We start from the raw sequence: 14,270 nt of genomic DNA, 5'->3' as shown, positions 1-14,270 counted from the left end.
GGAGAAGTTTCTGACAAACCTCGATGGAGTAATAGCCTGGTGTTGGCTTAGCGGTTAGGGTACCGGCTTGGGATCCAAGGATCCTGGGTTCGAATCCCAGTCGATTGCTGAATTAACTCCAGGGGGGTTGACTCAGCCTGTCATCCTTCCGAGGTCAGCAAATTGAGTACCAGTTCACTGGTAATTCCCTGTGTGTCACAAAGGCGACTAACAGGGTTGGCGGCAGGAAGAGCATCCGGCCATAAAACATTGCTTCAAAAAAGGGGACCATGGTGCCCGAAAAAGGCCAACCCCTGCTCTGCGGGGAAAAATGGCCTTTTAAAAAAAAAGGTGGAGTATAGGACTGCCATGCCGCAAAATGCATCTAAATGACCGTTACACTTCAAGTCTACGTGTAGCTGTAGTCTCGTGAGTATCTCATTCCCCGAAACTGGTTTCAAATTGGAACAAACTGTACACTTCATGACCTCAGAAATGCTGTTTCTAAACTTTAAAAAAATCATTTGTCAAATGAAAGACCAAACGAGAGTGAAGTCAAAGTCTTGCCATCACAAGCCAATACTTTGAGGAAGTTTTTTTTATCCCTGCACTGCCCTCATCGCAAACCCTGCATTGACCTATCTCCACCCCACCCCCACCCCCAGGAGTACCTCTGGCTACGGCTTCCCCTCCGCTCCCACCTTTTGTTCATACTAGGGCATGCCCGTACTATATATAAGCTAGGACGTGCCCGTACGTGGGTGCCCGTTCCTTGCCAAAAAAAAAAAAAAAAAAAATTTGTGTAGGGGTGTGTGTGTGTAAACATCCTAGGGCGTGCCCGTACGTGGGTGCAAAAAAACATGCGTGCAAACAACAACAACAAAAAAAAACTTTGAAACCACGTGGCAGTAACGACCACAGAACCCCCCCCCTCTATTTACATGAATGGTTTGGTCCATTCGCAACGACCACAGAACCCCCCCCTCTATTTACATGCAATGGTTTGGTCCAAAGCGAACGGCTTGCGGTGTTTGGTAAAGAAATCGCCATAGCTCGGTAACTACTTGTCCGATTAATTTCAAACCTTGAAAAGGCACATCCTCGGGTCCCCAGCAATATACCTGGCAAGTTGCAAGTATATCGGACCCGTGGTTGTCGAGAAACAGCGGTCACAGACAAACATACATACATACATACAAACATACAAACATACAAACATACACACAGAGATTACTGGAATTATAGATAGATGTGTGTTCTGTACCGTCTTCCAAACAGTGATGACTCAATCTGTCAATTTCCCGACCTGGATCTCAATCAACGGAGCATCTTCTCTTCTAGACTTGGTTATGACTAACTTCCCTGCAAATGTCTGCTGCTCTTCTTCTGCTCCAATCGGTTCATCAGATAATTTGCTTGTGAAAGTGGACATCTCTCTGGCCATTCTCAGAGAGCCTCCTCAGCATTGACGAGTCTGGCATTTCACTCTGGCCGACTGGCACGGCCTTCAAGCAGCCATCAAAAATCTGGACTGGTCTCCCATCTCTACTACCTCTGACATCAACCAATCACGGAAATTCTTCCAAAGTAAATTGCTCTCTCTCGTGCACAGATTCATCCAATCTCGTCTTCAGTTATCATACCCTTCCTCCAGTCCATGGTACACTGAATCGTGGGGTGAGGCAGTTGCCCTGAAACAACTTGCCTTCACCTCATGGAAGGCAAATCCAACTGAAGGTAATCTCACTTCCTTTCACAAAGCTCGGAACAAGTGTGTGTTTATCCTCAGGAAAGCCAAGAAACAATATCCCTCTAATCTCAAGACTGAACTCTCAAACCTGTCTCCCTCCTCCAAATTCTGGTGGCGTCTGGTCAAATCTGTTACTGGTGTTTGCATCGCTCTCTGTACCCACCTTACCCAGTCCAACCTAGCTGCTCCTGGAATCTGTGTCCTTCTCTCCTGACAAGGTGGAGAAGTTTGTGTCAAACCTCGTCTCTGATTCTGTAACTGGACCAGATGGCATCAGCCCACAGGTCCTAAAATCCTGCTCTGCCACTCTTTCACACCCTCTCTCAATTCTCTTCACCCTCTCTTTTTATCAAGGACATCTGCCATCTACTTAAAAATCAACCAACATTACCACTTTACACAAAAAGGTGCAAAAACAGATCCTTGCAACTATAGACAAATCAGCCTGCTCCCAAACATCATCAAGGTCATGGAATCCATCATTGCTTCCGAATATTAAATCCTATCTCTTCTCCAATGGCTTGATCTCGGATCATCAATTTGGATTCAGACCAGGCCACTCTACTCTGGACATGCTGCAACTGCTGCTGTCTCAACAACAATGGATGGAGGCCCTCAATGCCAAACAGGAAATCAGAGCTGTCTCCCTCGACATATCATGTGCCTTCGATACGGTCTGGCACCCTGCCCTGCTCACCAAACTCTCCTTTTATGGTATCCATATTAACCTCCATGCAAGGCTTATGGACTTCCTCTCCGGGTGCAGTCAACATGTGGCCCTGAATGGAATTCTCCCATCTACCATCCCTGTTCAAGCTGGAGTTCCCCAAGGTAGTGTTCTGGGCCCTGTGCTTTTTCTGGTCTTCATTAATGATCTCTCAGACTCTCTGGAAAATCCTCTCTATCTCTTTGCTGATGACTCCACTCTCTGCCGCTCCATAGCTCAACCCTCAGATCGGCAGTCTGCAGCCTCTTCACTCTCTGCAGACCTGGACAAAATCACAGACTGGTCCAACAAGTGTAACATGTCTTTCAATCCTGACAAATCTCACACTCTCACTTTGTCTCTCCGAAAAGACCGTCTGGAAAACCCACGTCTGAATCTACTTTCTCAAATCTCGAAGAAGTTCTGTCACTCAAGCTTTTGGGTCTTACTATCTGCCATGATCTTTCCTGGGAAAACCACATTTCCAAACTGGCCTCCAAAGCCAGTCGCCGACTGGGCATCCTCCGTCGTGCAAAGTCCTTTCTGGGCACTTCTGAGCTCCTCTCCAATACAAGGCTTTCATCCTCAGCTCAATAGAATATTGCTCTCCCCTCTGGGCTGGTGCTCCTGCCTCATTCCTAGCTTGGCTTCACATGGTTGAATCCAAAGCTTTCAGAATCATTGGTATCTCCAGTGATGAAGCTGATTCTGAGGGCCTTTCATTCGCTCAACCGCCGGCAGGTTGGTGGTCTTTCTGTCTTCCACCGACTCCTCTCCGGCCTAGCTCCCACTGCTCTCTGTGCTCTGTCACCCAAATATTCCTTCAGGACGCACAAGGTCTGCCAGAAACCCTCTTCTGGTGAAACTGCCAAAATCAAGTCTCTCTCTGCCCATCTTCACTCTTTCATTCCTCTTTTTTCCCACCTCTGGAACAAACTCCCATACTCTCTTCAATGCCTCTCCTCCCTCCAGGTCTTATCTTCCTCCATTCAAAACCTTGATCTTTTCTACCCCTGTTAAATCACCCCAAATCCATTCCTGAAATTCCTAGAAGTGTTCATTTGCTTTATGAACAAATGTTATAAATGTATGAAAATGTATGAACTTTATGAACATTTGTTCATTGTGTACCCCTCCCCTCTTCCCCCCAGCCCTCTCCCTTCCACAGATCTACCGATGTCCCTGTTCTCTACTGTTGTTGTGCTTGTATGCTTTCCTCTCTCTCCCCCTCCCTTTATTGTATGTTTTATGTGTCCATGCATGTTTTCATTTCGTGTTAGCTCTTACACGAGCCTCAATTCTGTAAACAAACAAACAAAAAAACCCAAAGCAAATGGCTTGCCATATAAACAAAAACCTATCAAAAACCTAAAAAAAGCAGTCTTTAGACTGCTGACATTTGACCTATTGATGCCAAAATCAAATCAGTTTATCGTTGCATCATAATATATATTTTACCAAGTTTGGTCAAAATACCATCTCTGGTTCACAAGTAATTGCAGTAACAGGAATTTTTTACTTAACATGACCTCTGACCTTTGACCTCGTGACCGCAAAATCTAATCAGTTCATCTTTACATCATTATACATACCTGTACCGAGTTTGACTTAGATCTCTTCAGCCATTCTCAAGTTATCACTGTAACGAAAACCTATCACGAACACACGGACGGATGGATGCACGGACGGACGGACAACCCAAACACATAATTCCTCCGGCAACATAAAAAATAATATCTTGGCTGAGGGTTTCAGTGGAGACACATGGAATCAGTATAGAAAACATCCATGAAATAGAGTGCAAATTAAGGTTCATAGAAGCAATCTCTCTCAACAACATTGTTCACCTGCAGCAATACCAAAGTGCGACTCCATTACCTGCAAGAGCTGTGCAATACATGATGAACGGTTGAATGCCTCCTGAAGTTGGTGCCCGATGATACTATGGCAATTACTGGAGCCCGAGTTAGGGCCAACGGTGCCGAGTGAAAGATGGTAACGGCCAGGCCCCGACAGCCACTGCACTCCAATCTCGGGGGTTTATGAAGGACAATGTCGAGGGTAAAAATTAAAATAAAATAAAAACCACACATTTGTAGAATGAGAAGCAAAAAGGCAAACCAAGAACAAAAGAAGCAAAACGATTCAAGTCGAAATAACATGGCATGAACAAACCATCGTACCGAACTTCCTTTATTGTGTCCATAGCAGAAAACTATCTTTTTGTATGAGTAAGAGCGCACCTCAGCAAACTGCTGGAAAGCCATCGGAGAGTCTGTGCACATTGAGATGGGGGAAGATTACGGATAAGACACAGGAAAGAGGAGACTAAATTTGTATGGATGAGTGCATAATGAAGAAGAACATGCCAGAGATTATGCATGCGACATTGAATAATGTAAAAAGGACAAACGAACTGATTTTTATGGACATTATTAGTCGATGGACAAATCAATAAACTATGGGATTTGAAACTAGTCTCCCATCGCCATGAGCTACGCTCTCAGATGGGATCGCCAAACAGGCTAACCAAATTATCCAATTTGTCTTGCTCAATTTGATCAAAAATCTGCTACCAAAGCAGAATCTAGATTAGAAAGTCAAACAAATGCACCTTGAAGTTCATAGCCCAGTCAGGAGAATTGCAAGGCCTTAGATTACCAATCAACATGGCAATTAAGAAATCAAAAAATATCTTAGCTGTGGATTCTAGCAAGACACGACACAATATCTTATATTCTTCCCAATCAACATTTAGTCTGCCAGCAGGAACAGTTTCAGGAGCACCAGGTTGGTGCAGCTTTAGTTTTAATCCACATTCTAATCACAATGCACAAAAACATTAATTTGTCGAGGTGCACAATGGAATCGGGCAAAATGGTCATTTGGACCATAAAATAGTGGCATTGGAGGGCTTAATTTAACCTCTGGAGTATGCACGTTGGCCTAAAGGTATGCACACTCACTTCTGAGGTGTCCAGCATGGGTTTGAATCCCGACCCACCGATAAACTGCCATCCCGGTGTTTCACAGGCAGGGTGATTCATCATTGTGTGTGCGTTAAACTGGGAGTCCCATCTGCCGACATTAGTTAGTGGATGTTAAATATCCCACTGTGTCCTTCGTTGAAGAAGAGGCTTGCTATCGAAGTACGTCCACCAACCAATGCCGGCAGACAGGACGTCCAGTTTAACGTCTATCCATGAGATGGCACACATGGATAAATCATCCTGCCTGTGAAAGGCTGGGATGACAATTTACAGCTGGGCCGATATTCAATCCCAGGCTAGACAGTTTAAACACGAGTGTGCATACCTCTAGTCTAGGCCATCTTGCCAGCCCATCAAGGGGAAATAATTGGTTAATTATTTTAAATCAGTTTTGGGAGCAGCTCCACTTTAAAACTCCAAGAGAAAGCCCTACATCCTTATTTGAAATAATACACCATTAACCAGAAAATACTATTTGGGTGAATTTCCCAGTAAGCGAGGTACAAAGGCAATACACGTAAGCAAAAGTTTTTGGTGAAAATTGACAAAAAGCCTTGCTGATGCCTCTTTGTGATGATGATGATGCCTGAAAGGGAGAACAGGATGGTTCATTTTGTTAGTCGATCAATAAATGATGGTTGGAGTGTGAAGCACTCCATGGTGTTTCGGTAAGAGCAACAGGAGAATTAGTGGAACAAAATGGCTGCAGTAACTTTCCTATTTTTTTCGAGGCAAAGTCTGAATAATTTAAAAGTGAAGAGCAGTTGTACAGAAAACAAAACATGTACAAGTGCTCCATTTAAATTTCATTTGTTCATTAATTGTTTTTCATCCAACAGGAATGGCGCAGAGGTAAGTGCACTTGCCTTTGAGCTGTCTCATTGAGTTTCGCTTTTCAAACCAATTATAAACTATCGGAATGATGCTTCACGGGCACGCAATTGCATCGAGGAGTGCACCGTCCCTCGGATAGACATCCAGCCAAATGTCCCGTCTGCTCGCATCAGTCGGTGGATGTTAAAGATCCTAAGACCTTTTTGTTGAGAGTAGGCAAATTATCGCTGGCAGACTGAATTTATTCCAGCCACCATCAATCAAAAGCCAGGCCTGGTCAGCCAGTTAGCGAAAGACTTGGGCCAAAGACCTTCCTCGGCAGACCCCACAAAACGGTGGGAATAACTGGAGGCTTTGAATAAGTAGTCATAGTAATAGCAGTAGTAGGAGTAGTAATTGTAGTAGTCGTAACCAATTACTTATTTTTATTCTAAATGTATGCTTTGCTGATTCAACCAACCATGCAGGATGCGAGAAAAAGCGAGAACACTCTCATGAAGTTGAGCGATGCTTGCCCAATCGGCCAGGAACATTTCAATGACACGGCGACATCCCACTGCCTCCGCTGGAGGCGTCTCATATGAAAGGTAGACGTGTCTGACAGTCCCTGAGGCAAAAATAAAGAAAATAAAAAAAATCCATTAAAAAAACCCCAACATAAGACTGAAAAGGCAGGTTCAAGTTATTTCTCTGAGATATTTATGGAGTAACCATTGCCATTTGCCAATTATGACCACCAAACAGCTATATTTATTTTACATATGGAAAGCATTTGCTTTCTCGGATGGAATTCAATTATTACAGAATTCACTTTTTGGGTATTGTATTAGAGTTGCAAAACATTTTGCCTTCAGGCCGTTATATAGCAAGATATGGTGTCAAAAAGAGCATTGCAATTAAAAACTACACAGGTAACCGGTAGTACTGTAATTTATATAGTACTAGGCATGCTTCTCGTCACTTCGCTGACGGTTTTAATCACAATTTATCCAATCCCATCTTCAATTATCGTACCCATCCTCCTGCTCTTGGTACTCTGAATCCTGTGAAGAGACAGTTGCTTTAAGACAACTTTCATTCTCCTCCCAGAAGGCAAATGCAACTGAAGACAACCTCAGATCATTCCACAAAGCTCACACCAAATGTGTGTCTACTCTCTGCAGAGCCAGAAAACAACATCTGTCCAATCTCAAGAATGAGCTTTCAAACTCGTCTCCCTCCTCTAAAACCCGGACGCACCTCATCAAGACTTGCACCCTCTGCCCTCTCAGTGCTTTTTTTGTCCCCATCAGGTATCTGCAGGATGCACGTGGTCAAGCAGCAACGCCCTCCTCGTGAAACTGCCTAAATCCAGAACCACTGCTCACTTCCATTCATTTATTCCCCTTTTACAAAACGTGCGGCACCACCTTCCAAACTCTCTTCAATCTCATTCTTCCCTCCAGGTCTTCAAAACTATTGCTGTTCACCACCATCTCAAGTAATCTCCCATCCAAAATCGTCATCTCTTCTACACCTGTTAAACCATCCCCCACCCCTCCCCAAAAAATTGCTTATATATCCATCTTGGCCACCCTAACCATTCATCCCTTGTTTGCCCATCTCCATCTATTTTATCCCTCCACCCTGCTGTTGGTGTTTCCCCTTTCTCCTGCTGTTCCATTTGTTATGTTGTATCCTGATTTGTTCTGTGTAATAGTTCTTCCACTAGTCTAGAGCATGTATAAAAAAAAAAATCCCCCCTCCCCTCATTCAAACAATGCCCCAACATTCCTGGATTCGACATTCTTTACATTTCCAAGAACATATCCCCCACGAATGCTGGGGTCCAAATGTACTTCAATTTCAACAAAATAACGATTTTAAAGATTGTTTTTTTTCCAGATGTTTAGTCCTACTGAAGCAGTCATACATCACTCTTGATCTACACTGTAATGCGACGACATTGAGTCGCAGTTTAGAAGATGGAGGCTTTATTGACACCCTCTCACATGCCACTCCCTCTCATTATATATATTGATATATAGCATGGTTCCTGAAAGCATTATGAAGGCGATTTGTTTTCTTCAGTGTTCAAGTATGTTGCAGGAGAAGTACATAAAGAAGAGGAAGAAGTTGTTTCTTGGGTTTGTTGATCTGGAGAAAGCATTCGATAGGGTTCCACGCAAAGTATTGACATGGGCATAGAGGAAGTTAGGAGTGGAGGAATGGTTTATCAGAGTAGTGATGGCAATGTACAAAAGAGCGCGCACAGCTGTAAGGACGAAGGACAGGAACAGTGGTGAGTTTGAGGTGAAGGTGGGAGTGCATCAGGGGTCGGTACTAAGTCCACTACTATTTGTAGCTGTGATGGAGGTGCTGGCTCAGAACGTAAAGGAGGGTTTTCCATGGGAGTTGTTGTATGCAGATGATCTGGTGTTGATTGCGGAAAGTATGGATGGACTGAAGGAAAAGATGAACAAGTGGAAGGAATGTGTGGAGACAAAAGGTCTGAAGGTGAATATCGGAAAGACGAAGGTGATGGCAAGTGGTAAAGCATGTGGTGAGGTGGAAAGAACTGGGAAGTGGCCATGTGCTGTGTGCAGGAAGGGTGTTGGAGTGAACTCCATTCAATGTACAATGTGCACTGAGTGGGTTCATCAAAAATGTAGTGGTTTGAGAGGGTCATTAACCAGTGTGGCAGCTACATTCAAATGTAAGGTGTGCACAGAGGGAGGTGCAGATGGAGGAAATGTTGAGTTGGATCTTGGAGACGGCGTGAAGCTGGAGGTGTGAAAACATTTTGCTACCTCGGAGACATGCTGAATGGAGAAGGTGGATCAGACTCTGCAACGGTTGCTAGAGTGAGATGTGCATGGAAGAAGTTTCGGGAACTGAGTGGCGTGCTGATGAGGAGGGGAGTGTCGTTGAAGCTGAAGGGAAAGGTGTATGCTGCATGTGTGAGAAGTGTTATGATTTATGGGAGCGAGACATGGGTAATGAACGTGGAGCAGCAACGAAGGCTGGAAAGGGTGGAAATGCGAATGGTTCGGTGGATGTGTGGAGTATCGTTGAGAGAGAGGAAGACAAATGATGAATTGCGAAAGATGATGGAAATAGAGCCTGTGATTGATGCTGTGAAGAGGAACAGGTGGAGATGGTTTTTTGGTCATGTGTTGAGGAAGGATGAAAGTGACTGGTTGAGAAGAGTGATGGAAATGAATGTAGAAGGAAGTAGAGGATGGGGAAGACCGAGAAAGACTTGGCTAAAGATGGTGGAAGAAGAAATGCGGGCAAGGGGGTTAAGGAGAGATGCAGAAAATAGGGCAAAATGGAGAAGATTGTCATGGGGACCGCAAGGCTAACCCCCGCTCTAGTAGGGAAAATGGCCGTAAAATGCATGTTGTTGTTGTTGTTGTTGTTGTTGTTGTTGTCGTGTTCAAGTATGTAATTCAGTTTAAATAAAGGTTTAAATAGGTTTAAAGGTGTACAAATACATTTATTCCCGTTTTACTGCCATTTAACACAATGTCTATTACATCGCCTTATCTAACAAATTATATTAGTTATTTGTGCCTGTTGCTGGAAGGTGTGAAAACATTTTGCTACCTAGGAGACATGCTGAATGGAGAAGGTGGATCAGACTCGGCAACGGTTGCTCGAGTGAGATGTGCATGGAAGAAGTTTCGGGAACTGAGTGGCGTGCTGACGAGGAGGGGAGTGTCGTTTAAGCTGAAGGGAAAGGTGTATGCTGCATGTGTGAGAAGTGTTATGATTTATGGTTGAGAGACATGGGTAATGAACGTAGAGCAGCAACGAAGGCTGGAAAGGGTGGAAATGCAAATGGTTCGGTGGATGTGTGGAGTATCGTTGAGAGAGAGGAAGACAAATGATGAATTGCGAAAGATGATGGGAATATAGCCTGTGATGGATGCTGTGAAGAGAAACAGGTTGAGATGGTTTGGTCATGTGTTGAGGAAGGATGAAAGTGACTGGTTGAGAAGAGTGATGGAAATGAATGTAGAAGGAAGTAGAGGATGGGGATGACCGAGAAAGACTTGGCTAAAGATGGTGGAAGAAGAAATGTGGGCAAGGTGGTTAACAAGGGGAGATGCAGAAAATAGGGCAAAATGGAGAAGATTGTCATGGGGACCGCAAGGCTAACCCCTGCTCTAGCAGGGAAAATGGCCTCAAAATGCCTGTTGTTTGTTGTTGTTTTGTGCCTGTTGTTTGTGTCCTTTATGACGTCCTTAAAAACAGTAAGCTTTCTGTTTGGAATGATTTTCAACTTTGTTTGAATACCAGACAGGCAGACAGGGTAAAAGTAATAACTCACTCCTTTCTGCGCATGTGCGGTCGGGACAAATTCCGAGCCACGGTATGGTAAAATGAAAGACTGGTCTTCCTATTCATGTTCCGAACAGCAAGATACAAAAAGGGGGAGCAAAACTGTTTGGGTGTTTCGTGTTCAAAATATAACATTCAATTTAAATAAGTTGTTCTTCGATCATCAACTGATGATCATAAACTGATGAGACAGACACATTGACGGACGGACATGAACCAACTTCTTAACCTTCCATTTCGCGTGCGTGGGGAAATAAAGTGTTACGCACTAAGAAACTCGGCTACTTTTATAAATAGATGGGGTATAATTCAAACGGCTCAACATCAATCTTGTGAGCCCTATCTGATTATACTTGTGAGCTACCAATTTTGGTGAAAGGGAAATACTAAATGGGTCAACACAACATTATTTATGCATGGATACAGCTTTAGCAGAAGAGATTGATGAATAATTTATCTGTTAATGTGATTATTCGGAGGAGGTTTGCTTATCCCCAGTCAAAAATGCACCTCATTTTATTAAATTTACTTCGAAAAATTATTTGTGGGTAATGATGCTGTCTGTGGCCAAAATCAGAAATTGAGTTAAACAGTACGATAGAACAGCAGATTGTTTGGATCTTTACATATTTCGTGCAACAAATTTCAGGTTAGAATAGACTGTTCGAAAGGTGGCAGCTCCCTGGTTTGGGCACCTTATTGAAGGCCTGTTAAGTTGCCAAGGGGGTTTTCCTGGCTCTTTTTTCCTTTAAAAGCAAAATCTCAAACTTTATCTATCTATAATTCCAGTAATCTCTGTGTGTATGTGTGTGTGTATGTGTGTGTGTATGTGTGTGTGTCGTTTGTCTGTGACCGCTGTTTCTCGACAACCACGGGTCCGATATACTTGAAACTTGCCAGGTATATTGCTGGGGACCCGAGGATGTGCCTTTTCAAGGTTTCATATTAATCGGAGAAGTAGTTACCGAGCTATGGCGATTTATTTACCAAACTCCGCAAGCCGTTCGCTTTGGACCAAACCATTTCATGTAAATAGAGGGGGGGGGATTGTCACCGTACTCGCAAGCCGTTCGCTTTGGCTTTGCGAATGGACCAAACCATTTCATGAACCAAACCATTTCATGTAAATAGAGGGGGGGGGGGGGATTATCACCGTACTCGCAAGCCGTTCGCTTTGGCTTTGCGAATGGACCAAACCATTTCATGGACCAAACCATTTCATGTAAATAGAGGGGGGGATTATCACCGTACTCGCAAGCCGTTCGCTTTGGCTTTGCGAATGGACCAAACCATTTCATGTAAATAGAGGGGGGGGGATTGTCACCGTACTCGCAAGCCGTTCGCTTTGGCTTTGCGAATGGACCAAACCATTTCATGTAAATAGAGGGGGGGGATATAATTTTAGATATATATATAGTACGGGCATGCCCTAGTAAGGAAGAAAGAGGCTAAAAAAGGTAAAATATAATACAAAGCAACAGTAAGGGCGTATGCTTTTAGGAGGGATTTTTAAACCGTAATTGATGAGGCTTGTACTCTCATTCCCCCTTTGGCTTTAGTCTAATTTTTCCAAAATCAATTACCTCTGCCACTGAAGGTGGACAGAGGTTAAGTATGCACCCCTGTTTGTCTGTCTGTTTGTGAGCACGATATCTCAAAACGTTGAGGACAGATTCGGATGAACATTGGTGGACATGTTGGGTGGGTGATAAGGACAAATTGATTAGATTTTGGCGAAGATCCAGATCCGGATACTATAATTTTAAAGTGATTTTTCACCATTGAGTGACAGGGCCAAAGACGACATATAACACAATATATCTCAAAAAGCTATATAACACATATACGATATATAACACAATATAACACAATATCTAGGCTAACCCCCCTGCTCTAGCAGGGAAATGGCCTTAAAATGCCTGTTGTTGTTGTATCTCAAAAAGCTACAGATGGATTTTGGACGAAACTTAGTGGACAGATTGGGTGTCTGTCAAGGACAAATTGACTTGATGTAAGTGAAGATCTGGATCCAGATATGAGAGTTTCTTAATTTTTTAAATAGTGATTCTTCACTATTGAAAGATAGGGCCAAAAACTATATATAGCATGATATTTAAAAAAGCTATGGATGCGTTATGACAAACATGGTGAATGAGTTGGGTAGGTGACAAGAACAAGCCAATTAGATTTTGGATCAGGCCCAGATGCAGATCCGGCTTATCAGTGGGATAGAAAACATAAACTGCTCAGCCTGGCGGAGGTATGCGCTCTACGGAATACCGTTCTAGTTGACACTAAATCAGCTAACCATCAAATGATCTATCGGAATATCACATTACATATGCAGCTTCAATGTTACTCTCTCATTCGAATTTTCACTCTACATTACTTGTCCTTTCATCGTAAAGTTTTCCATTTCTTGCCTGCCCATGAAAGAGGCTAGTCTTATTGCAAGGAATTGGCCCAAAGTGAACCCTAGTGGCTAGTGACACTGTGTTGTTTGTAAATAATGATTTTTTAAAACCTTTCTGAACATTAACACTTGGTATGTTCTTGGTCACCATCACCGTCATTACATGTTTGTTTCTTCACATGATTTTCATATGCCCATTTGATTTTCACTGTTGAGGTTTTGCTTTTCGTTTTAGTTGCATCGTTCTCTTATCAGTTGACCTTTCCACAATCACATTTTTGGTCACTGACTTTGTTGTTGAAGACATATTTCCTCATGTACAGGACAATTCACTCCTGACTTTCTTTGCAGCAACATACAATTTTTCAAATACGATACCTTCATATTTCGCAATGGTGAGCTGGTCAGTACTTCCTGGCCAAATCCCCAAACCCCCCTCCTTCCAAATTTCCAGTTTTTCCTTCTTGAGAGTTTCCTTCTATATCCACCCTGTCCATCCCATGCATCTTTTCCTGTTTATCCATGTCTCCCTCAACTCCATTGTTGATGTTTCCCCCATTCTCCCTACCGATCCTTTTGTCCTGTTACGTCCTGATCCATTCAGTGTTCTAGCTCTTCCATGAGCTTTAACTCTGCATACAAAAAACCCTGTGGATGCCAGATAGGTCAAATGCCACTTTAAATAAGAGGGAGAATTGCTTTGCAATGAATGAACTGGTAGCAATGAATATTCTTGTTCCAAGCACTCAGCAATTGTGAGCCATATACAGTAGGACAAATTGTTTACGGTATGCAAAGCTGCATAATAAGTTGCAGTTTCTGTAACTTATCATAATAAAGCCATGTACCAAGTTTCAGTTCAATATGGTAAAGGGTATGGGGAAAAAAGTCTGTAAAGCCACAGGTGGGATGGACAGACAGACAGATGGACAGACAGATTGAGAGCAAACCTATAGTCCTGTACAGTGATATGGGTCGAATCATGTATACTCAAGCTGCCACCTCACCCCCACTCCTGCCCCAAATTTCCGATGTGGATTGTAATTGTTGAGAACACTTGCCCTGTTCACGTGGTGAAGAACTTTGCAGGGGACAGTGAGCGAAGATAAGTTCAACAAGCCAGCATCGGTTATTCCGCCCTTGCAGGCGAAATGTGCAGTCAAGGAGACCACGTTCTAGTGCACGTCGCGTCTCTTCAGATACCTCCATACACTGAGGAACCCTAAGAGAAGACGAAAATAAATAAATAAATAAAAACACAAAGTCCTTCAA

The 14,270-nt window shown here is 43.3% G+C and overlaps 1 protein-coding gene across 3 annotated transcripts in view; it reads right to left on the bottom strand.

Annotated features, from left to right (window-relative positions):
• MED14 (mediator complex subunit 14) overlaps window positions 1–14,270 on the bottom strand; it is a 101,929-nt gene that overhangs the window by 45,472 nt on the left and 42,187 nt on the right. For all 3 annotated transcript variants that reach the window (XM_068113681.2, XM_068113680.2, XM_078776575.1), the window contains 4 exons: window positions 14,060–14,220; window positions 6,720–6,866; window positions 4,619–4,710; window positions 4,314–4,466 (listed from right to left, as the gene is read on the bottom strand). In XM_068113681.2, coding sequence (XP_067969782.1) covers window positions 4,314–4,466; window positions 4,619–4,710; window positions 6,720–6,866; window positions 14,060–14,220 — 553 coding nt within the window. The remainder of the gene's footprint in view (window positions 1–4,313; window positions 4,467–4,618; window positions 4,711–6,719; window positions 6,867–14,059; window positions 14,221–14,270) is intronic.

This window comes from Myxine glutinosa, chromosome 4 (assembly GCF_964187855.1).
Source record: "Myxine glutinosa chromosome 4, kmMyxGlut1.1, whole genome shotgun sequence".
NCBI lineage: Eukaryota > Metazoa > Chordata > Myxini > Myxiniformes > Myxinidae > Myxine > Myxine glutinosa.
This window is presented reverse-complemented; position numbering and strand designations above follow the sequence as displayed.